The 25,894-nt window shown below is 41.5% G+C and overlaps 1 protein-coding gene across 1 annotated transcript in view; it reads left to right on the top strand.

Annotated features, from left to right (window-relative positions):
• Nucleotides 1-25,676, top strand: part of LOC130189644 (protein kinase C alpha type-like) — a 137,997-nt gene extending 112,321 nt beyond the window's left edge. The window contains exons 15-17 of the mRNA XM_056408555.1: nt 2,879-2,986; nt 9,537-9,677; nt 20,805-25,676. Coding sequence (XP_056264530.1) covers nt 2,879-2,986; nt 9,537-9,677; nt 20,805-20,966 — 411 coding nt within the window. The 3' untranslated portion in view covers nt 20,967-25,676. The remainder of the gene's footprint in view (nt 1-2,878; nt 2,987-9,536; nt 9,678-20,804) is intronic.
• The last annotated feature ends 218 nt before the right edge of the window (nt 25,677-25,894 follow it).

Genomic DNA, 25,894 nt, shown 5'->3' with positions numbered 1-25,894 from the left:
GTGTGTGTGCACACACACACACATCGCACTACTTATGCAACCGCCTGCTGCAGATCGTGCCGGCAGCTTTACACAGACACGAGTTCACACCCACATTATTCCCACATTCAAGTTCCCGAGCAGCAAGGCTCTACGCAGGCCTAAATATACTTCCTAGAGACCATCCCACCAGCACTTATAATAAACATTGACATATATACACATACGCCCCTCACCTCTGATTGACATAGATTCTCGAGACTCCAGGAGCCACTCTTTGTATTGTGTTCAGTGCAATAATTGAATGCAGTATACTTCTCATGTTTCTGCATTGAACAATTCCTTTTGATTTTCATGTTACTACTGACTGATGAAACCTGGATACTGCCCAGTGTGCTGCCAGTGGACATGAGTCAATATTCTGAACAATAATGCTCAGCTATGGAAGTGAACATATCAATAATCTGCTGGCTGCTTGTGGAATCAGATAATCATAAGAATGCCTCCTGGGGATGAGGACCGAGCTTGTGTTGCAGCCACAGTGACTGACAGTTGGTGTGTTCTTTAAACCTTTAAGTCTCCTTATTTGTACACAAATTGAGGTGATTCTCTTTACTTTCTATTACCCATCTCTCTATATACAAATTGCTTCAATATATATATATATATATATATATATATGTATTCTAGCATTTCATCATTGAGTTAGTTAAAAAAAATACAGTTGTTAGATGTTTAAATAAAACAGATTTACACGACTCGGCACTAAATGACTTATTAAAACATTTATGATTCATTAAAAATGTGTAAAGTAACTCGCATACCAAAAAGTCCAACATTAAGTACATGCAAAAGCAAGCAAAACATGACGATGGGTCCGGTCCTGGATGGAACCGGTGTCTCTGTGAGAGTCACTTTCTTTGACTTCTCCAGTGCATTTAACACCATCCAGCCACTGCTGCTGAGTGAGAAGCTGCGGGTGGCCGGTGTGGACGCGTCCACCATCTCCTGGATCACTGACTACCTCACAGGCAGACCACAGTTTGTCAGAATGGGCCGTGTGCTGTCTGGAACGGTGGTCAGTGATGTTGGAGCCCCACAGGGAACTGTTCTGTCTCCTTCCTCTTCACCCTGTACACCAGTGACTTCCAGTACAACACGGAGTCATGCCATCTGCAGAAGTACTCTGATGATTCTGCAGTGGTCGGGTGTATTAGGGATGGACGGGAGGAGGAGTACAGGGCAGTGGTGAGTGACTTTGTAAAGTGGGCCGATGAGAACCACCTGCGGCTGAACGTGGCCAAGACCAGAGAGATGGTGGTGGACTTCAGGAGGAGGGCGACAGCTCCTACACCTCTGAGTGTCCTGGGAGTGGGCGTGGACATGGTGGAGGAGTACAAGTACCTGGGCGTCTCCATCGACAGCCGACTGAACTGGAAGGCCAACATCAACGCTGTGTACAAGAAGGGGATGAGTCGACTCTTTTTCCTGAGAAAGCTTCGATCCTTCAACGTGTGCAGCAAGATGCTGGAGTTATTCTACCAGTCGGTTGTGGCCAGTGTGCTGCACTTTGCCATTGTCTGCTGTGGGGGCAGCATCGAGCCGGTGACACCAGCCGTCTTAACAAACTGGTTAGGAAGGCTGGCTCCATCATCGGCTGCCAGCTGGAGCACCTGGAACAGGTGGTGGAGAGGAGGACGTTGAAGAAACTGGTGTCCATATTGGACAACCCGGACCACCCTCTCCACCACCTCCTACAGGGACAGAGGAGTACTTTCTCCAGACGTCTCCTCACGCTCCGCTGCCACAAGGAGAGATACAGGAGAACATTCCTGCCGACGGCTATGAGGCTCTACAACAGTTCACCTCTTGCCAGATCACCCTAACCCTTCTTATATTTTGTGTTTTGGTTTTTTTATTCTTGTGTGTTGCTGCTACTGACTCGACAAATTTCCCCTTGGGGATTAATAAAGTATATATCTATCTATCTATCTATATCTATCTATCTATCTTTTTCATTCCCAAATGAACTGAGCAAGCGTCAGCTGTTAACCCTTGTGTTGCCTTCGGGTCAATTTGACCCGATTCAATGTTTAACCCTCCTGTTACCTTTATATTTACTAACATATTTTACCCTTGAGGTCAATATGACCCCAGCTATTAAAATCTCCAGAAAATTATTAGAATTAATATTGTTTTCCAAGTTTAAGTGTGAGGTACTTTATGTTTGTTTGTTGACTCCCGAAATATTGAATCGGGTCAAAATGACCCGAAGGCAACACAATGGTTAAACAATCAGACGTCCCCTTCCTGCGTCCCTTCCTGCCTGGTGTGAAGTCAGGTAAAGGGGGCATGACGCAGACAGGCTATCTCTACACGAAGGGGCCAGTAGAGTGGAAATTACGAATAATTCATTTTATGGACTGTCAAAACACCCACATCATGGTAACTGATGATAGGCACGCAGTGAGCAGAGGAGGAAGCTGGGTCATCCACTTCATTTGCCCTGCAACGTCTTCCTGTGAAACTTGTCCTCATAAACTCGACACTCTTTCTTGTTTTCTGTTTTCCATATCTCTTTGCTTTAGTCTTTTTCTCCTGTACTCTCTTCATCTTTGGCACCCTACTTAGTCAAATGCGTGTCCTGTTTTGCTGCCCTCTTGATCTTTATTCATTTGGGAAAACAGTTTTCCCTTAATTTGTACATTTTAAGAGTACAGAAAGGGCACAAATGAGAAGAAAAAAACAAATGTACCAGTGCTGGATCCCTGTGGTGCTGCACATTACTTTTATCAGTAAGAAAAAGTCGTTGAGAGAACAGCAACAACTTGTCCATCCTCTGTGTGATCATGGATGAAACGCCAACAACACTCTCAGTGTTATCTCCTTCCACCCCCAGCCTCCGTTTGATGGCGAGGATGAAGATGAGTTGTTCCAGTCCATTATGGAGCATAACGTGTCCTACCCCAAGTCAATGTCCAAGGAAGCTGTCTCCATCTGCAAAGGGGTGAGTGGATGTTCATTGCCATCAGTGAAAACATATTTTGCCTTTATAAACCAGTTTTTGTGTTCAAGCAAAATGCTTTATCAAGATGATAGTTGAGGTTCATGAACAGTTAACAATGTACCTGCTTTCAGTGGGGCAGTTTAAAACATATTGCATAAAATGCATTTATACTGATATCCAACTTGCCTGTTCAGTCTATTGTCCTGTTTAACTGGGATCCTTCCACTTGAAGCTTTTCCCACCTGGGTTAAAACATCATTTAAATCAGCATTTTATGCTCAGAGTCTTTTTCATACTCTTCACTGAAGCCACAAATAATGATTTGTGTAAGAGGGCTTCAAGCCCTTCCTGCTCGTTCAAAACTGACACACTACTGGAAGGCTTTTCTTAGTCTTCTGGAGGCTGACGTTCTAACATATGGGAAGTCTAGCTTCATTTCCTGCAAGAATGAAGTGTAGCCTTTTTAAAAAATATTGCCTGGAAACTCATCTACAAGTTCCCTCTTCATTTCCCGCTGAGTGTCTGCGACATTTACATTATTAAAGTAGGAGGAGGGAAACTATATCAGGTCATCTAAGATACTCCAATGAAGTAGCTCAATGAGCCATTTTAATAAAGTGTGTTGTTCTACAAGGTTCAAGGAGCACAGCAACAACAACAAAAGATTGTAATTAGTTTAAGTCATATTATTATAATAAAAATTAACACTCTGTACAAGAATCATTTAAAAAAGTCACTTGTTACAGCAATTGACCACTAGGTCACATTACAATAAATTGTAATAAACAAATAAAACCTTCAGTATATTATATAGTAGTTATAATAATCCGAAAACTAGATTTTAATCAGTCCTATACTGGCTGTATGGAAAACAGTCAAAATGAAACTCCTCTGAAGCTATTTCAACTATCATGTAATTTATTTTTACACCGGAGCAGGAAACGCGCTGTACAATAACCCTAAAGGATAAATCAGGACATCTTTAGCATTTAGAAATCAATAACATGATGAAATGACTTTTGTTTTAGTGATTTTTGTTTGGAGAAATTCATAATGAAGTGACACTTTTTCCATCCCCTGCCTCCTCTATCATAGCCGTGGTGTAACTAGCTGGTAGCTGTCACTAATCTACATGACCCATCGTACACACAGCCAGAGCCGAGACAACTGTTGCTCCTCAGCTTAGTTAACAGGCCGTTAATACTCACCAACAGACTAAACTGTCTTCAGTCGGATCAGATTTTGGAAAAAGGTCCCACCGTTTGATTCAAACATCACGAAATCATCGTCCGACAGTGAATTCCCAGACTACATTTTATCCGATGCGCTCCGCCTCCTTTACTTCCACACAGACCGCTAACCGGCATTCAACCAAAGCTTTCTCAAATGTAATTGCTCAAAACTCCTCAGACTACAAACGGAAAGCGTCCGGTTCCAAAGTCTCGGCCCATTGCTTATCAGTTTATACAGATTACAGTATCAATAATTGTCTTATCTTAATGGCCAAATAAAAAGACACAGTGTCTGGTTTTACATTTATTGCCGGCCCGAGCCTTGTTGTGGACATTTTACATCACATCAAACTGATGTGACGTGTTAATGAGATGCTGTTTCTGCTACCATGGTTACATGGCTGCTGGATCTCCACAGAGCAAGGTGACCTGCAAGTCAAGCAGGCGCATAGTTATCTTATGGCAACATTATAATGTTTCTGAAGCCAATGGAAAAAAAGGAACATAGGAAAAACTTCATTTAACCCTTGTGTTGCCTTCGGGTCAATTTGACCCGATTCAATGTTTAATGTCGGTGTTCTTTCGGGAGTCAACAAACAAACATAAAGTACCTCACACTTAAACTTGGAAAACAATATTAATTCTAATAATTTTCTGGAGATTTTAATAGCTGTCATATTGACCTCAAGGGTAAAATATGTTAGTAAATATAAAGGTAACAGGAGGGTGAAACATTGAATCGGGTCAAATTGACCCGAAGGCAACACAAGGGTTAAAAAAAAAAAAACTTCCTGTGTTTCGATTTGCTTTAGACTGAAATCCCACTTCAACGCTTCACATTAAAAAAAGGCAAAACTGTTTATTCGCGCATGCAATCACTTATCTGCACTTTATATGTACTCCTGAGAAGGCAGGAAGAAACACTCAGATGTCAACACATCCTGAAATGTATAAAATATGGATGCATTTTGGCAGCTGACCCGTCATGAGGTTTGCTTGAGGACTATTTGATCAATAAAACAGCGAGATGCACTTGAGACACATTCTTCATGGAGTTCATATTAGCAGCAGCAGAGACACTGGTTCACTTCCTGGCCGCATTACTTGAAGTCCTTGAAGATTCAGTATGACTGATGGTAACCGAAGCAACGGAATTAAGAAAACTAAGCATGTGTAACTAAACCTAGCTTTTCTTTAACCCTCCTGTTACCTTAGGGTCAATTTGACCCCATTCAATGTTTAACCCTCCTGTTACCTTTATATTTACCCCTCGGGGTCAATTTGACCCCAGCAATTAAAACCTCCAGAAAATTATTAGAATTAATATTGCTTCCCAAGTTTAAGTGTGAGGTACTTTATGTTTGTTTGTTGACTACCTAAATAGCCCTTTAAATATATAACAAAGTTGATATTTCTTATATGTTTGACACAGTGAAAAACAGCCTGGGGTCAAATTGACCCGAAAGAACACCGACATTAAACATTGAATGGGGTCAAATTGACCCTAAGGTAACAGGAGGGTTAAATGCCCCAAAAGACTCCCACGGGTTACAGACAGGCATACGTGTGCATGCCTAGAATTTTATAGTGAAAGTGGCAGTTTTATCTCTGTCCAGAGGCAGTGCAAATTCAATGAGCTGTGCTATAATACATTGAGTCTCTTTGTCCCTTCCTCAACTCCACCTGTTTCTCTTTGTGACCCTTATTCCTTCGCCCATCCTTTTCTTCCTCCTTTATTTTTTCAGTAGTGTGTGTGCACTTAAGTTCTGTGTGTGTGCGCGCGCTGGTCTGTCTCGACCCTTGTTTGGCATGACTGCAGCACTTATAATAACAGAGTTTAGACAGAAGACCATTATGCCAGTATACAGCCAGGGATCATTCTAAACCAGCACGACAAGAGGAATGAAAAGGACCCAATCTGTTGTATGCAAACATTAGTATGCTGGTGGAGTTTTGTTGTGCATACATCCAGACATACATCTCTATTTTTAGCTTGACTATACAGGACTGTCTCAGAAAATTAGAATATTGTGATGAAGTTCTTTATTTTCTGTAATGCAATTAAAAAAACAAAAATGTCATGCATTCTGGATTCATTACAAATCAACTGAAATATTGCAAGCCTTTTATTCTGATTTATTGCTGATTATGGCTTACAGCTTAAGAAAACTCAAATATCCTATCTCTAAATATTAGAATATCATGAAAAAGTATACTAGTAGGGTATTAAACAAATCACTTGAATTGTCTAATTAACTCGAAACACCTGCAAGGGTTTCCTGAGCCTTGACAAACACTCAGCTGTTATAAATCTTTTTTTTTACTTGGTCTGAGGAAATATTAACATTTTATGAGATAGGATTTTAGAGTTTTCTTAAGCTGTAAGCCATAATCAGCAATATTAAAAGAATGAATCCAGAATGCATGACATTTTTCTTTTTTTAATTGCATTACAGAAAATAAAGAACTTTATCACAATATTCTAATTTTCTGAGACAGTCCTGTATACTGAACAGTTCATTGCATCGTAAATAGGTCACAGATGTAGATATGCATTCATCTAAGTAATGGGATGCTTCCTAAAGGTCGCCCATTCGAATGATGTTGCAGTTCATTGTAATTACTGGAGGAGAATTAGAGTGAGACGGACGCACATCAAAATTGTGTTTTGAGTGTAGATTTTGCCGAAGCAGGAAATATCAGTGAAGATTTCACCCTTGGTTTTTTACTAATTTAGTAGAATGCATCTCTGGAGCTCTGTGGCAAAAGCTTTTGACAATTAAGAAAGTGTCCTGTTGTGTTGCAAACAAAGATTCTATTGTTGGCACAACTGTGTTGTGTCTTTGATCAGATGTGTTGGCCCAGCGGATGAACTGAACGGCTTCTAAAGGAGGACGGCGTGTGTGTTTTCAAAGCCTTGGTGCAGTGAAGCACTCTGTTTTACCTGACCAGACTCCCTGCTGCATTAGAGACCCCATCTGCTTTCTCTTCTACCTCACTTCTCTCATCCTCTTGATGTGCTCGGCAGAAACAGCGAACACGTTGTGAACACGTGCAACGAAGCCTTTCGCTGACAGTTCGTGGCGCGGCGGAGCCATCTTCATCGAGTGCTAGTTTGCACTTCTGCAGACAGAATGATCAAATGCTCTGCATGAAAGGTCAACGGCGCATTTGACCCTTTTTCAGGAGACCATTATTTATCACACTTAAGTGTTTCATGTTTAATAAAACAAGCGTTTGATTGACACGGCGGCAGGCCAGCAGTCAGTCTGCTTCAAGGACAGTTCAGTGTGTGAGGGGCGTCGCTTTAATGGCGAGAGGCTCGTGATGCTTCCTCACAGCCGTTGACAGTCGTGTGAACGGACAGAAAGCTGCAAATGACTTTTTCTTCCTCGTCAACAGCCGTCCGATGTACTCTGCCAGCTGGATGCACTCTGCTAGTTCAGATGTGGCCCAGCCCGCAGCCTGTATGTCCAAGGGGCTTGCTGCAGGAAAGCTGAAAGTAGATATTCAATCCTGAAACACTGAAAACAAATTTTACGCCATTTTAGCCATTTTCGCATGTCATTAAATATTTTTACGCATCGCCGAAAACTCAAAACAATAGAACACCGAGCAGTGCAGTGATTTTTAATTTCATTTTTTCCACTTCATTTGTCTGGAACTGCACACTCCGCTGTCCTTCTGCTCATTGTGCATACCAACACTCCTTCTTGCAACCTGATATCTAAAGTAATGCTGGGCTGTTTAGCAAAAAACTATAATTGATTACAGTGGAATTTATTTAGATTTCGATAGTGGAATAGATTGGTTGAAAACACCACATTTTATCATTTCATACAATGCATTATCTGAAGACATAGATGTGTATTTTGTTGTATGAATACAACAGAACTGTACACTTTAGACAAAGCGCATGATAACAGAGCAGCGCGGCAGGAATGATTGACTGCATGAATTTTGCACAAGGTTGATTCCCACATTTTCTTCTGTGCATTTGACAAAATGACTAAAGAGGAAAGGAGATGTTGAGCTGGTCAGCTCTTGAGAAAAGCTTTGCCCAAAATTGCTTTAAAAAAATTCAACCATGTTATCAATGTGGCTTTGGAGCGTCGTCTGGGGTGTATTAGTTTACCGTACGTACGTGAGATCGGTATCAATCAATCTTCTAAACTAGAAGACAAGACAATTAATATAGTTATCTCCCAAAATGTCAAACCATTATTTTATGATCGCAAAAGATGTCATCATAAAACAAAATATGTCGAATGGCGAATGCATGTATGTGCTAATACCATTTTTTTGTAAACATACGCTACACATGACACCAAAGCATGTGAGCCAGCCTTATTTACGCACTAGCTTGGTTAAACTTTCCATTTCCAAGTGCATAAACGAGTCATTTTGTCCTTGCACTATCGATACTGAAAGCCACCATCTCGATCTCCAAAGGCTTCCTTCTCTTACTTTGCAATTCAACCAGAACAAATCACTGCACTGAGGCAGAAGTGTTAATGTGAGAATATTTATGTAAATAGTAGAACTGGTGAATTTGCATCCATACACAAGCAGCCAGTCAGCGACTGTTGTCCATTATGAGTAGGAATTGCTTTAATGCATTTAAAATAGTGTGGTCCTCCAGACCAACTTGTGTTCTGTTTATGCAAGAAACAAATGTGCTTTCCAACAGTTAGCTTGACAAACAAACATTGAAATCACTTGTAATTTAAAAAATAAATTTGGTATAATTTTTTAAAAAATTATACTTGATGCTTTTACATAATTTAGTAAAGTTTTGTTGTCTGCAATGTTTTCTTTTTTATTGTCTTGTTTTGCTTTTAACAAAGTGCAAACTGTGCTCTCGTGTTGTCTGCGGTGCAATTGGAAGTGGCAGCAGGACCGGGAAATAAAATATGATTATATCGCTCTTTTGCAGACCCGTCTGTGAAGCTGTCAGTTAATGACCGAGAAAAGAGGTGAAATCATATGAGAGAACACATCACTAAATAAACAAAGAAGTGGGAGAAAGCAAAGGGAGGCTTTTCCTAATGCACTAACACTGACCACTTTGGAGATATAATAATAGAGATATTGTTTTTCTGTTAACATATAAATACTGTATTGTTGACTGAAAGAGAAACGTACTTAGAAAATTGAAGTAAGAAGAAAAGTTTCTACCTTCTTCTTTAAAGTAGTGGAAACCCATGCAAAGCTACGTGAATCATGCATTCCACCCCGTACGATGACTCGCCGCTGAATGTCAACAGAATGATTCTTTTGTTCTAACTTTCTTTAATTGTCTTCCTCACTGTGAGCAGCTGATGATCAAACACCCATCCAAGCGTCTGGGCTGCGGCGCCGAGGGTGAGAGGGACATCAGGGAACACGCCTTCTTCAGACGCATCGACTGGGAACGCCTCCAGAACAGGGAGATCCAGCCGCCCTTCAAGCCCAAAGAGGTAAGTCCTGCGCGGATACACAGCAGGTCTTATTTAAGTGTAATACAGCGTGGTACGGTTACGGTCAAGATGATTGGTAGTCCCGCTTCATTGATTGATATAAGACCCTCTTCACCATTACACTTGTCTGTTCCACTCACAAAGGGAATGTTGGTTTTCATATATACGCGTGGTGGAAAGTGCAGCATAATTCTGAGGAATGAGGAAGTAATCGCATACAAAAAACGCCCCCGGTGTGTCGCAAATATATCAGGAGATTCAGGACGTACATGAAGCATGTGACTGAGACGTCCAATGAGCCTTTGAGCCACTGGAGAGACGAACGGTAGCCTTTGGAATCTGTGTGGGCTGAAGAGGAGACTGGAAATGTCCTCAAATTAATACATGGAACAAACATATTTCCACCACATTGTATTCATTGTTTTGCATTGTCATCTTGGAGAATTAGCTCCACCAAGGGTCAAGCCTGATGCCACCAGCTCTTAATATTTATACAACATAACGTTAGGGGTTAAAACACACAATAATTCACATGTTTCAGCAGATTTTCTGGAAATTAATTGAACATGTGTCCTGCATTTGGATGTACTGACTACTTTCAAAACGGCAATGTCTGTTGCCACAGAAATACCTGTTGCCACAGAAATACCTGCACGTGGCACCATTCACCAAATGAACACTCGAGTTGTTCCTTTGCCTCATTGCCGTTGGTCCAGGTGCATTTGTTCTCTCTTTGCGTTCACTGAGGTTGTGTTTTTCTTTGGCTTTTTATTCATCATCTGATTTGCTTTAGAAACTCTGAAAATGTTGCTTGTGCTAGAAGAACAGCACCATGTTCTTGTTTTGAGCCATTCGGCATCTCCACTTTGTGTCGAATTTGAGTGAAGATTGTTGATTGCTTTATGGCACAATGTTGAATGCTTTTCTAGACAGTGGTCTTGTGTATATATATACATAATTCCCATGTTTTATTGATTAAGTAATCACTTGTGTATGTAAAATTGAGTTGGAAGCATCTACACAATACAAGTTAACAAATACAAGTTTCTGAACCGCATGCATTTAAACAAAGAAGTTGAGATGTGCTCATCTCTGCAAGACAAATAATGCCCCTCGTGATTATGATTATGTGTTCTTGACTGAGCAGTACATCAACCTTCAGATACTTTCTGCAAATATATAAAAAGTATACTAAAGTCACACTTTCACCTATTTAAAAAAATCATTATGTGTGAATATACCTTAAAAGGTATATTTACACATGATGAATATAGTTAATAATTGGTTTCAACATCTTGCACATAGAGCGCAATATTAGGTATTCTTTGTGCATTGTGTAACTAAACAATGTTGAAACAGATGGTGCAAGAAGCAGCAATCCAGACAAAGTTATTTGTCAATAAAAAACAAAATAACAGCTTTTTAGAATATCAATGATTTTCTTAAAAAGACATTTACACCAATATATTTCCTGTCTTTGTTTGTAATGGATGGACTTGGTTGTGTCCTAATCTGAACTACACACACTCATTTATTTACACTACACACATACACACACATTTCATTTACACTACACACATACACACACTTTGCATTTTGCACACTGTCTATATTTAATATTTTTATATTTAATTTAATTTGTCATTAGTATTGTGTATTGTGTATGCATATATGTTGTATATATATATATTTTATTTTATATTTTACTTTGTATACTTCTATATCTTTCATCTCTGTTTTTTATATTTTATTTTTTATTCTTGTGTGTTTAGTTTATTGGTGCTGCTACTGTTACGACAAATTTCCCCTTGGGGATTAATAAAGTATATATCATCATCATCATCATCACACACACACACATACACACACATATTCAAACACATTATCTACGTATGCCACAATTTAGGGTAAGTCTGATCACTTTCTCAAGGTTTTCATCAACGCTTCATCCTTATAACTCACTTTTTCAATGCAGGAAATCCTTATTTTAATATTCTCAAACTTGACGTGTCCAAAATAAGAAGCATATCATGGAATATTTTTAAATTGGAAGTTTTAATGAACATTTAAAATGCACACATCCACATCCACACACACTGTCCTCATACTTAAGTATTGTGTTGGTACAGACTCTAAACCAAACATGTTTCTGTCAGCAGAGCCGTTTGAAATCTCTTCTTTTGTCAGACTACCACATACCAAATCCCAGAAAAGAGCCAGGTGTGTGCCATATGTGTGCCAGGTGGGTCCACAACCCACAACTGGCTGACCCTCCATCCGGACACTAAAGGGCCTTAAAACACACTTCATTCAAACTGGATTTCAAATACATAAAGTGATATCTCACTGTGGTAGATAATTTAATTTACTCTTCATCTGACTTGACTTCACCTTTAATGTTAAGCCCACATGGTCTAGGCCAGTGGTCGCCAACCCGTCGATCTCCAAAATAAAATGAAAATTAAATCAGAAACACTTTGTTCCTCATTCTCGAAAACGTTATAAAATGTCTTCTGAAACGTTTTCTTCCTGACTGGAAGATCAACGTCAGAAAAGATCTTATAATTATTTAAATCTTGTTGAAAAAAATCACCAAATCAAAGACCAGGAGCTGGATTACTGACAGACAGCTCACAGACGGCCTCAGACTGTCTGTCTGCTTATGAACTAACTACAAACTCACAGACAGAGTTCAGTCACAGCCGTCACACTGACTGGAGTCACATGACTTGATGGCATTGTGACGAAGCTACACATAGACAGCTGTCTGAAGTTCTGTGGTTTTGGGAGGGTTAATCATTATCAAAAAAATTGCCCCCCCTGAGAATTTCTTCAAGAGCCGCCACTGCTTATAATACTTATGGTATAAGTAATCTAATATATTCTAATCTAATCTATTATTCTATTTTCTATTCTAATATATTCTAATCTAATCTATTCTTCTATTTTCTAGTCTAATCTATTCTAATTTATTCTAATCGAAACACTATTCGAGCCACCCAAGAAGAGCTTCCTGGTTCTGGGGCCGTGTCGGTTTATCTAGCCAGCAAACAAATGCTAGATAACCTCAACTCCTCCTGAACCACTCAACGCTCTGGTCTGCGAGCAGGCGACCCAAACCCCTCCGGCCCCTTAGAGGGGGAGGAGGAGCACATAAGACCTGGTTTTGAGTTCGCCATCCACCTCTATATGCAAACTCTGGTTCTGGTTATGAGTAACCGTTTCGGTGGAAACGCTGTCGCGTGTGAGTTGTGTGGGGGAGGAGCTACTGCTCAAGAAATCAAAGAATCGTGAACCAAAAAACAACACGGTGTTGCTGTTTCAGGAGAATCGAGCGCATTCATGTTTTTGCCTTTTCATATTTCATGTATTGTTTTCATTTTTTTATTTTTTTACTTAGGGACAGTCTACATTCATAAAAAACATTTCTGTAAATGTGTCAGAGTTAGCCAAGAGGCGATTGTGCCTCTGTTGTCCCGATTAATGAAATGCATTAATGGGAAAACTAAGCCAGAAAGATTTTTTTTTAATCACTTTGGAAGAGCCATGAATATTATTATATGATATATGATATCATTGGTTCGCCAACCCGTCGATCGCGATCGACCGGTCGATCTCGGGAACGTTTCCTGTGGCTCTCCAAAATAAAATGAAAATAAATTCAGAAACACATTGTTCCTCATTCTCGACCATTTTCTGAAGTGTCCTCTGAAATGTTTTCTTCCTGACTGGAAGATTGACGTCAGAAAAGATCTCCGCCTGATTTTAATGAAAGCCTGAAAACGGGTTCTCTTACACAGCGGCGTTGTCAGCTGTGCGCCGGAAAGGGGAATGTGGTCCTACAGGTGGGGCGTGCCCCTCTAGTGGGGGAAAGTGGTACTACAGATGTGCGCGCACACGCCGGCATCGGAGCTCTGCGGCGCGCGAGACGGAGATCGGAGTCGTGTTAACGCGACAGGTAGAGACAGAAATGACATGCTGCTGGTTAGAGACGACCAACAACAGACGGATTGGAAGCGCAAAATATATAGAAAATATAGTCAAGACATTGACAAGGTTAGAAATAATGATTTGTATTTGAAGTATTAATTTTTTTCTTCAAACTTTGCTTTTGTCGAAGAATGCTCCTTTTGCAGCAATTACAGCATCGCAGACCTTTGGCATTCTAGCTGTTAATTTGTTGAGGTAATCTGTTGAAATGTCACCCCACGCTTCCTGAAGCACCTCCACAAGTTGGATTGGCTTGATGGGCACTTCTTGCGGACCAAACGGTCAAGCTGCTCCCACAACAGCTCAATGGGGTTGAGATCTGGTGACTGTGCTGGCCACTCCATTACAGACAGCATACCAGCTGCCTGCTTCTTCCCTCAATAGTTCTTGCACAATGTGGAGGTGTGCTTTGGGTCATTTTCCTGTTGGAGGAGGAAATTGGCTCCAATCAAGCGCTGCCCACAGGGTATGGCATGGCGTTGCAAAATGGAGTGATAGCCTTCCTTATTTAAAATCCCTTTTACCTGGTACAAATCTCCCACTTTCCCAGCACCAAAGCAGCTCCAGACCATCACATTACCTCCACCATGCTTGACAGATGGTGTCAGGCACTCTTCCAGCATCTTTTCACCTGTTCTGCGTCTCACAAATGTTCTTCTGTGTGATCCAAACACCTCAAACTTGGATTCATCTGTCCATAACACCTTTTTCCAATCTTCCTCTGTCCAATGCCTGTGTTCTTTTGCCCATACCAATCTTTTCTTTTTATTGGCCAGTCTCAGATATGGCTTTTTCTTTGCCACTCTGCCTAGAAGGCCAGCATCCCGGAGTCGCCTCTTCACTGTCGGCGTTGACACTGGCGTTTTGGGTACCATTTAAAGAAGCTGCCAGTTGAGGACCTGTGAGGCGTCTATTTCTCAAACTAGAGACTCTAATGTACTTGTCTTCTTGCTGAGTTGTGCACGGGCCTCCCACTTCTCTTTCTGCTCTGGTTAGAGCCCGTTTGTGCTGTTCTCTGAAGGGAGTAGTACACACCGCTGTAGGAAATTCTCAGTTTCTTTGCAATTTCTCGCATGGAATAGCCTTCATTTCTAAGAACAAGAATAGACTGGCGAGTTTCACATGAAAGTTCTTTTTTTCTGGCCATTTTGAGAGTCTTATCGAACCCACAAATGTGATGCTCCAGATAATCAACTAGCTCAAAGGAAGGCCAGTTGTATAGCTTATATCTCCAGCATAACAGTTTTCAGCTGTGCTAACATAATTGCACAAGGGTTTTCAAGGGTTTTCTAATCAGATATTAGTCTTCTAAGGCGATTAGCAAACACAATGTACCATTAGAACACTGGAGTGATGATGCAAATGGGCCTCTATACACCTATGGCAATATTTCATTAGAAACCAGACGTTTCCACCTAGAATAGTCATTTACCACATTAACAATGTATAGAGGGTATTTCTGATTGATTTAATGTTATCTTCATTGAAAAAAACAATGCTTTTCTTTGAAAAATAAGGACATTTCTAAGTGATCCCAAACTTTTGAACGGTAGTGTATGTGTGGGTAAAAGTTTGTGTGTGGGAAGGTACAAGAAAGTGAAAGTTAACACAGACTGATAAAAGCAGAGGCAGAAGATTCCCTTGCATGCACGCCTTGTCGTCTATTTCCTGCATATGTGTGTGGGGTGGGTTGTGGGGGGAGGAATCGATATCCGAGGGACAAAAGAAGGCTTCTGTGCTCGCCTTTGTGTCCACGCTGAAGTTGCAGGGGGGTGGATGCACGCAAAACGTGCGTGTCCTTTTGCAAAGCGCATGGTAGCATGGGTCTGGTGAACGACGAGCGCGGTGGAGAGAGAGTAAGAAAACATTGCTGAACGCTCTCCGCCATCACCGGCTCTCTACCGACCCATCATGCCCATCTCACTATGCCATGTAATACGGCGCTGGTTATGAGTCCATTACCACCAAATGTCTTGATACACCCCCCTCTCACCCCTCACCAGTTCTAACCCAGCGACTCCAATGCACTCCTTCTCGTTTCCTTTCCCTCATCCCCACTCAATCTCACTTCATCCGCATGTGACAGCCGTGGAATTGCAGCAGAAAAGGATGGAAAAGTAGGTCAAATAGAAACATGCAGATTGATAGAGGTGGGAGCAGCTGAGAGAGCCAGGGAAAGAAAGAGTGGGATGACGTAGTCACTGCACAGAAGTCTTAAAACGCCAACCAAGGGATGCGTGTGCCTGGTGGGATACATGTACACACACACACACACACACACACACACACACACAGACAACAACAAAAAAGACGAAGAGCAGAGACACAGCTGAGCGTGTGTGCCTTTCATCCTTTAGCTTACAGGACATGAAAGTTGGTTTATGTATTCATTATTTCCTAAATTGGAGTGTTTGGAGTTTGTATTTTCTGTCACATTTTTCGAAACTCTAATTTCTCAACCGAGGTAGAGTTTGGATTATTTTGATTTCATGTGTGAAAGACCCCATTTGTAATTGCTTTGAGGTTTGTTTACATATTCTCACTCGGTTTGTAAAATTACACTCGTAGGTTGTGTGTGTGTGTGTGTGTGTGTCCGACCACTCAAATCACTTTCATACTCTATGACATCATTCACCCGTTCACGCCCATTCATACACTGATGGGAGGAGCTACGGTTCCACCTGCACATCAGCAGTAACTAAGATTCACACACCGTAGCCACAGCTACAGAAGCACTTTTGTGGGGTTGAGTCTCGCCCAAGGGCACATCGGCATGGGCTAGAAGAGCCGGGCATCGAACCGCCGATGAACGACCTGCTTACTAATGAGCCACAGTCGCTTCTGTGTATGTGCAGTTCAGATTCTGTAGGAGGGAGAACGCCTCTTTTTGGAGGTAGACACTCATTTACCTTCCTTAGTGGCTGAGTGTTTCTTTATATGCTTGAGTGCAGAGGCTTGCATGTGTACAAAGAGAGAGAGAGAGATTAAAGTAGGTCAAAAACACATCAAGGACACAATGTCACTGTGTACAGGAAGATGTATCATAATTAGGGCTGTCAATCAATCGATTAAAAAAAGTAACTAATTAATCGCACATTTTGAAATTCATTAATCGCGATTAAAAGTTTTTTTCTTCTTCTAAAGACTAATCACTCCAGACAGCGTGTATTTCAGACACTTGTTTAATTGTATTCTTTTTAAAGACAAAACTTCACACAGAGCTGTGTTTTCAAAGAGGCTCCTACATATAAAATGCCAGTGAGGTATTTAATATCGTGGATGATAAATTGTTTCTTCAGTGAAACATCAGATTAGTAAACAAAGGTGTATTAGAGACCCCATTGGTCCTGTCATCTTTAACACTGAACAGCAGCAGAACCAGTGGCCTTGGTAAACTGACACATATGTCACGTTAACCCACTGGAGGCTGGGCTCATTTTCTCAATTTTACAAAACAATGTAAATTCACCTTTTAAAGTCTTTTGCATGTGACACATCCCAGTGTTTCCCCCACCATTCTATCAGGGTGAGGCCCCGCCCCCCTGTAATGTTCTCTATCGCGCCAGATTACAGCAGAAGTAATGTACGGTTCTTTCCTTCAAGACGTCTTTGTTCTTTTATTAAACTAAACGTCTGTTGTTGGTCGTCTCTACAGCAGCATGTCATTCTGTCTCGACGTGTCGGTCACTCTTCTCTCTCCGTCTCGCGGCCGCAGAGCTCCATGCCGGCGCGTCTGCGCGCGCATCGGGCGGAGCAACAACAAAAAAGTCACCTGCACCTTCCGCCCCGCGTCACCGACATGTCGCCCTCTGCTTCTCTGTGAATATCGAGGAGCAGACGGGAGGAAGGAGGCGGACTGCCGCGGCTTGACACTCACAGGAGTGCAACAACTTCAACGACACCGGAAGTAAACAAAGTTGCGTTAATTGCGTTAAAATATTTTTGTGCGTTAATCGCGGCCAAATTAATCTCATAGATTGACGCGTTAACGCTGACAGCCCTAATCACAATAGCTCTGGTCTCACCCCATAAGGGTTGGATGAATCCCACAATATAGGAGATGTGAGACCAGCCATGCGCTTCTCCGAAAGGGCTTGTTTCTGGAAATCACTGGGGCAGTGGTGCAGATTGTTATGACCACGGTTCCTGATCTAATTGTTGTTGTTGAGGTCATCTTTTTTTAATGTCGGTTATCTTACGAGAGCATCTCTTATAGAATAGTCTCTTTCTATTCAAGGTCCTGTATTCTGTGAGTACACACACACACACACACAAAACACAGACGCTTACATAAAACACAAACATGCACACACTTACATGTCTTGTCTGGATATGTAGGCAGCAAGGCCAATGAGTCACGAGTTAGTGAAGAGGGTCAAAGCCAGGTCACAGTTGGTTGTGAAGCCATAGCAACCATGAAAACGGGTTGGAAACTAAAGAGAAAGTTCTAATGGCATCTGTAGAGAACGTCCCTCTTTTCACACTCAAATCATCTCACGCTGTGGATCAGTGAACCTTTCCCGCGGGCACAGCCGTGGGGGTAAATCCCGCTGGGGATGCTGGTCCTGGACCCGATCCAAACCAGTGTGAGTCCGTCAGTGCGCTGCTGTGTACTCTAAAGAGAGCGGCCGAGGGCAGTCCTCGCCGTTCAGTCAGAAGTGATGCCACTTATCGGCCAGAAAAGAGACAGATGTTTCGATGTTGGAGATTTTTGTCTTCAGGGTTGTTTTGAAGAAGCAGACAAGATGGGTGAAGCAGAAGCCTGTAGATGTTTTACTTGTAGCAGTGAAAAGTTACAATTGCTTCACTTAAATTGCGATCTATCTTGCCAGGTAGAAGTTGAACAGACGTGAATATTGCATCATCAGTCTTATCTGACACATAAGCCTCCCATTTGATAATCTAGCTTACTTTGAGAAGATTCTATTACATTTTTTACAAAAGAAGGATATCCAGATTGAACAATCTGTCACGGTTTGACATGCGAAACTAATTAACCTTCAGGTCTCGTTTATATTTTTAGAGTGGGCGCTATGCAACCACCACGAAGCTCAAAGCCGCTTATTCAGTATCTTACTCTTCAATGCCTCATGCTGTTTATTTATAGTTCCCGAGACTCTGATGTAATGCCTTTGCAGTCACAGCAGCCCTTTGAGTTAAATGCACCAGTGTTTATTTTTGGGTGCAACAGTGCTAAAGGAGCCATCGTTGCCATCTTTCTCTCCTTCTTTTAAAGCCCAGTGACATTTGGCTTCACGGAGTCCGTTATTCTTCCAGCCATCTGCAGAGCAGCTTCCAAGGGAATGTTGGAGTGGTGCACTGGGCCTTAGCATAAAGTCTGTGTTTGGGTGTGTGATCGCCTGCACGCGCGAATGCATGCATCCACCCAGTTAACCCTTGTGTTGCCTTCGGGTCATTTTGATTTCATTTGATTCCTCCTCTCCCCTCGCCTTCAATTTGACCCCGATTCAATATTAATGTCGGTGTTCTTTCGTTCAACAAAACAAACAAAAAAAAAGTCACACTTAAACTTGGAAAAAAATATTAATTCTAATATAATTTTTAATAATTTTATAGGGTTTAGTCATATTGACCTCAAGGGTAAAATATGTTAGCAAATATAAAGGTAACAGGAGGGTTAAACATTGAATCGGGTCATATTGACCCGAAGGCGACACAAGGGTTAAGCCCGGTGTGTAGGAGGACTAACTGATGAGGATAGATTTGAAGGTTGTGTACAGCCTCTCTCTTTCTCGCTCGCTCCCTCTCTTTCTTGTACGCTGTCTCGTTTCTTCTCCGGTAACGACACGGCGAATATGTCAGAGGAGACCAAGTAATCTATTTTCTCGTCCGTTCCCTAATCACAACGACAATAGCGACAGAGGAACTTCGCCTCCCTGATCCTCTTTGTCGGTTGTGGCCCTTTCGTTGGAGAGTCTTGATTGAGCACAACACATCCAGATGATATGAAACGAGGCCTCTGTTTACTGTCTCCAAAATGTGTCGAGTGTAAAGTGATGGACAGACGTATTCACGCGTGAAGATTTCGATTCACAAGAAAGAGTGTGAAGGCCAGGTTGACTGTTCTTGCCATACAATAAGAATACAATGCAGTACTAGGTGTGGTCATCTTGTTTGTAGTAGGACTCCGGTGGCCTACGCAAAAACTCCAATGGCCCTATCTAGAGCCAGTGGTTGGTTTGTAAATGGCTCATTGTAAGATATTGAAAACACAACAATTCTTATTTTCAGGTGATCATACACTAAAGAAAACATCCTAATTAATCATATATTCCATTTCTGCCACCTAAATCATACACACTGTTCCTTTTAAAAGAATGGTGGGTCAGTGGAAAGAGGGAGAGCCGGCCTCTGAGCAGATAATCCTGAGAGGAACCGATGGCCTCGAGTGACAGACTCCGAATCAATGCAAGCCAATAAACTGCACCGTACGTGACATCAGCTCGGACGGAGATGAAGCAGCTAGTGTTGGGAATGGCTATTAGACAAAAAGGCAACATTACAGACTTTGGTGTAGTTTTTCATAACAGGATTTGAGAGTTTGTGCATCGCGTGGTTTAAAGCAATTGAAAAGGCATTGCAGATGACTTGGCCTTGAAATATGGTCTTTTGCTTTGGTTTAAGAAAATAAGAAATGCAATGCAAATCCCAGTAATCTCACATGACCCGTGTGTCACCGAATCGTGACAGAAACAGTATGCACCGCACCTCTTCTTTTACAACACAGAATGAGGAACACCTATGTGCCGTGTGAGATGTGCCACGTCCTTAATGATGCTTCCCTCGTGGTGAATGGCACCTTCGATATATTGCTATTTATAGGGGGTCAGGTGTGAAGTGTTCTTCATTTTTGAGGTGAGGATGCAATTGAATTGGTCGAGAACTCAGACATCTGCTTTGTGTTTTTTTTGTCCACGCACATCGTGGCGTGGCTCAGGCATCTGTGACTTTATTTAGTAATGATGAAAATTGCTGATTCTGCTAAATGTCTTTTGCCTTCACAGAATTCCCATGCACACTCTTCCTGTCCCGTTTTGACAGCCAGCTTGCACCCATTTTATATTGCGCTGCATACCTCATGAACTCGTCCTCTGTCTGTCTCTCTCTTTCCTACAGTGCGGCAAAGGAGCAGAGAACTTCGACAAGTTCTTCACCCGCACTCAGCCGCAGCTCACACCTCCAGACGAGCTGGTTATCGCCTACATCGACCAGGCCGAGTTCGCAGGGTTCTCGTTCATCAACCCACAGTTTGTGAACCCGGTGCTCATCAGCCTATGAGAAGGATGGGGAAACCTCCCAGAAGAACCTCCCTGCTCACTGCCACCCACTTAAAGCAACCGCCGCCAACCTGATATCTGACCACAACTTGATCTAGGCCCGCTATGAACCTTTATGTATTGGTTTTCATTTCTAATCAGCATTCTAGGGCATGCTTATTTGCTCTGTACAGTATATTTGCCATTATAGAGTATATAGATGACAAAAGCTTTCTTTAGTGTAATGACGAGCAGGAAGTCCTTCCTTACCGCTGCCATTTATATTGAAGGTTTAACACGACTGAAGGCACTCGGACAGAAGGGTGTCGAGCTTTATTAATCGACGCCACCGTCATGATTTCATGATGAAATTTAGAGAATAAATTAATCGATGCCTGTGTATGATATAAGCAAGATAATATTAAAGGGGCATTCAGCTACAATACCATGTATGGCATGGATTAACTGATTCTGTAAAAGGGTTTCATGCTTATCTCAATGGATAAACATTATAATCGACAGATCCCGTTGGTGGGTCACAGTTTGTTTCCATAATTATCACAATGCAGATGTTATGTGATGACCTGAAAAACACTGGTATAAGGCCAAATATGAAGGACAGGTGGTGCAGGCATTGAAACAGCACCTTGTGAATCAATGTTTTCTGCATCATGTTTACAGTTTTCCTCCCCTTTGATTTCATGGTGACGCTATAAAATTCTATTTTAGTACAATTTGATTCTAGCCAGTAGCAAATAAACTAAAATACAGTTAATTAGATTATATGCAGCCTGTAAAAATGATAACATGTGAGATGAAAGTGTGTTATCTCCCTACCTGCTTTAAAAAGTAACAATTCACACACCTATTTTCTAGCCCTTACTTAAGCTGCAGATTGTATACTTCCCTTGTCAATAATTCTGTGGACACTATGTGAACACACAGTAATCATGTTAGTATGTGGGCAGTGGCATAACATTCTTATATCTACCTTAGAAAAGAAAATCAAAGCTATACCGTTTACAGTTTGTCATGTTTTAGCCACTGTCTCTGTCCCATGCTATGCCCATAATTACAATTGGTTGTAAGTGTCTAAGCAGAAGCAGTAAAGACCTTTTGATAAACTGTTTTTTTGTGTGACTATAACACAATATAATTGTGTATTAACCATCCAATGTTATATTGCATTCAGTATCATGTGAACATGAAAAACAGTTCTTAGTTTTCTTAGATACAGAAGTTGCAAACCAATAGGAGCATTTCTTCTGACAATGCGTTGTTGTCCTGAGAACAAACTCATCCTTCAGTAGGAGTGTGTCAGCACAATCATCATTAGTACAAACATGTGTTTGCATCGGTTTTAATTTCTTTCAATGTCGTTAACAATAGTTTGGATTCTCCTCCTTTTTGGTGATCTCATACATATTTTTCCATTAGATCAGATAATAGATATGTTATTGTGTCTACTATCAGTGCATAACTCCTTTGTAAATAATCATGAGTTATTTAATAGAGTATAGCAAGTTACAGTTTTTATACCAACACCTGAATGTGCTTTTATTACATTAATTATATCAACCAATATTTGTATGTGTAAAGACAAACAACTAACAAAGTAACCCAGTACAGATCAACTTTGTAACAGCTGGAGGTCTTTAATAGAGTCCAGATTTAGCAAGTTGTGAAATGTATCTGTTCTACTTGTTTTGGCAGATTTATCAACATTATGTTCTTTATTCATGTTCAATGATTTTGACTGCAAATTGTGTGTTGTTTGGATGTGTGTCTGGCTGTTGACTGTCCCTCTGTATCTGCATGCTGTTGGTCGGCATCGTTCATGCACGTGATGAGCTAAATGCTGCATGCTAAGCGTAAACGCCCTGAGAGTTCCCACAGCTTATCAGGAGAGTGGGAATTGTCAAAGGTCAGAATGTGTGATTCTCAGAAGATATATTTAGGGTGCGGTGTCACTGTAAGCATAGTTTTAGATTGGCTAAATGTAATGTGGCCAACCCAAAGCACGGTCTTCGGAGTGCTGATCTAGGACCAGCTAGACTCTTCAGAGGCAATAGCTGGATTCTGTAGCTACAGATCACAAGTCAAGTTTCAATGATGCAGTCCTGCAAGAGTAATGAAACACCAAAGTCCTAATGCTCAGGCAGATGATGACTCAATGTGTGGGAAACAACAGTGATTTTGCCAAAAAGAAAAAAGACTGCTAAAGAACATAGAGTAGACATTTATTACAACTTATTAATCTTAACGGATACTAATATGTTTAAAAGACTTTCCTGAGACATAGTCTCTGGTTCCTGATCAATGGTCTTTTCTGTAGAAGCTTGATGTACATTATGGTCCCTGTTTCTTTAGCCTTTTCCTTTACGGGGTGATGTGGAACACTGACTCCAGATCAGTGGTGACTTGTGACGGCCTGTTGCTCGCCCGGTGGCACCACTCGCTCTTTAGTGTCTCGCACATGTGATTTATGTTATAATCTTTATGCTGTGCTGTTGTCACGTTGTACGATGTTAGTTGCTCTTTCTGTTTTTGTTTCTTTTGCCGTTTTGTTGTGGCAGTTGTTGGTGTTGCTTTTTATTTCTCTAGCTTCTGCTCAGAAATTCAGGAATGTTTCAAAGGATATCTCCCATTACAAAACTCATATCTGACTGATACAGATAGGAACTTTTAAAACGTTTGTACATTGTTCCTCTCCATATGTGTCTAAGAGTCGTTCTCTCCTACTGTGTTTCCTATAATATATATTTATATATATATACATATATATATATAACCTTTTGCATGTGCCAAACCTGGAGACAGCCAGAAGCCGACAACAGCAGCGCTGCACTAGCTTCAGCCACACGGAGGGCTTCTGGGTGGCGGCTCCTCCTCCCTGTGCAGGCGCAGAGCCGCCTGAAGCCACAGCTGCTGTACACTCTGTTGGCCACACAACATGGAGCATGCTGCCATGAGTATACCAATGCACATTGTGTCAGTGCGCTTTACAATTCCAGTCAGTTTGATGAACATCATGCACGGTACTTGATTCTCCTGCCTCTCGACCCTCGGGCTGAATTGTGTCTGAAAAAACATTGCAACTTACGGAGCATTTGATTTGACACCACAATGAATTCCACAGGAGCGAGAGAGAATGATTCCTTGTACATATAGTGGAACCGTCTTGCCCTTGCCTGAGCCTATCTTGCACCTCCTGTACGTGCCGACTGAATAGATCTATCCCTTTAATAGATTCTCCACTTGTTTTCCAAACGAAAATGATGTTTTCCAAAAAGCCACAGCCAGTGAGCGTGACAAAAAACCCGATTTCCTACGCTCCCCTTGTGTGCCTTTCCCAACTTAAGCAGACATAGCCTACTGCACAGTCTTCTGATTCTCCATCGCTCCGATCTCAGCTCGCTACTCAGAGGTTTACGCCATGCCTTCACTCCACTTACTGTATTGTAATTCCCCCGTCAAACAAGCCTCGTTCACTTTTTATTCAAGCCGTGTTAGTGTTTCAGCATATCTCGCAAATGAATCAATGTGAATAGAAAAAAGTAAATGAGAAAAAACAAACAAAAAGTCCATCATCTGGTCTGTATAACAGAATTTTAAGCACATTTTGTTGACTGACGCCAAAAACCTTTACAGCCATAAAACTACAACTTCCTCCTCCTGTGTCTGCGCGCTGTACCTTTACCTCCCTGTGCCTATTAATGACTGATGCGTTGAGCTATGGAATATATGCGTCGACATTATCAAAGGATGATGTTCGGGGAGTGAAGGAACAATGAACGGGTGATTGATTGGATTTAGTTTAGCGAGCAAAAGGCTAGATGATGATGATGATGATGATGGCTTGTTTGAAACACGACCCCTGTGCCTCATCCCATTGAACCGTCCCTCCTTCGACTTCTCTCCTGCGCCCTCGTTCACTCTTCCTGTTCCTCCTTCCTCAGTGCCTGGGCCGAGTCAATCCCTCATCGTATCGACAAGTGTGCTCCTCTTCTCGCCCTTTAAATCCCATCAGGACAGCAGTTGATTTCTTTTGTGCTACTCCCTCGGCACAGTTTCCTCCTCTCTGGTCGTTCCCCAAAGGCACCACGAGAAAGGAGTTGGCCAAATGTATTCGGTGTATTGCTTTGTTTACATTCTGTTCGATGTCCTCACCTTTCTGTTGTTCATTTTATTGGCCAGAAGATAATGAAGTAACCTTTTCATGTTAAGATGTGATCTTTAATGGCACGTTTTAAGATATAGTCTGGTATGATTTGTTGTCGTTTGTTTTTTTTCAATATGCTTTTCTTACAATTCTTGCGCTAGATGAAGCTTGTGTGACATCTTTCTTCTTTGTCGTTAGTCATTACTCTCCGCTGTGAAATGAAAGAGTTGAGGTGAGCTGCCATCTTTTGTGGCCGCACAGGATCAATAATGTGCGGGAATGCCTTATCCCTCAACCCATACAGCAACGTGGTCTCCAACTCTCCTGGCTTTGTTCACGTATTATCTCAGCATCCCTGTCCGTGTACATAAATGACTTACAGTAGATGCCTTCATAGACTGTAAAAGAAAGAATGTTTTGTATTTTGCAAATGGTGTATGTTTGTTTTCTCCCCCCGTCAGCCTGAAACCTTTCAAATGAGTCTGAGCTACTTACCTTGTAATGGATTGTGTCATTTGTACCTAATGTATGATAATGCAAATAAAAAAACAAAAGAAAATGAGAATCATACTTCTGCAAGTGACTGTTTATTTGTATTTCTTTTAATGTTCAGTAGGTGAGTTTTACTCATGCCAGTCCACCCAGTTCAGCTTTTCCTCGGTGTGGGTTTTCCTCTGCACCATTATGATCATGTGTATGGGGGCATGAGAGTGTTTTTATATGCAGAGGTGTGAGTTTACGTGGGGGTGGTCGGTGGATTCTGGGTATGTTCCAGGCTTTGTTCATTA

The sequence above is a fragment of the Pseudoliparis swirei genome, chromosome 24 (assembly GCF_029220125.1).
Source record: "Pseudoliparis swirei isolate HS2019 ecotype Mariana Trench chromosome 24, NWPU_hadal_v1, whole genome shotgun sequence".
Taxonomy (NCBI): Eukaryota; Metazoa; Chordata; class Actinopteri; order Perciformes; family Liparidae; genus Pseudoliparis; species Pseudoliparis swirei.
This window is presented reverse-complemented; position numbering and strand designations above follow the sequence as displayed.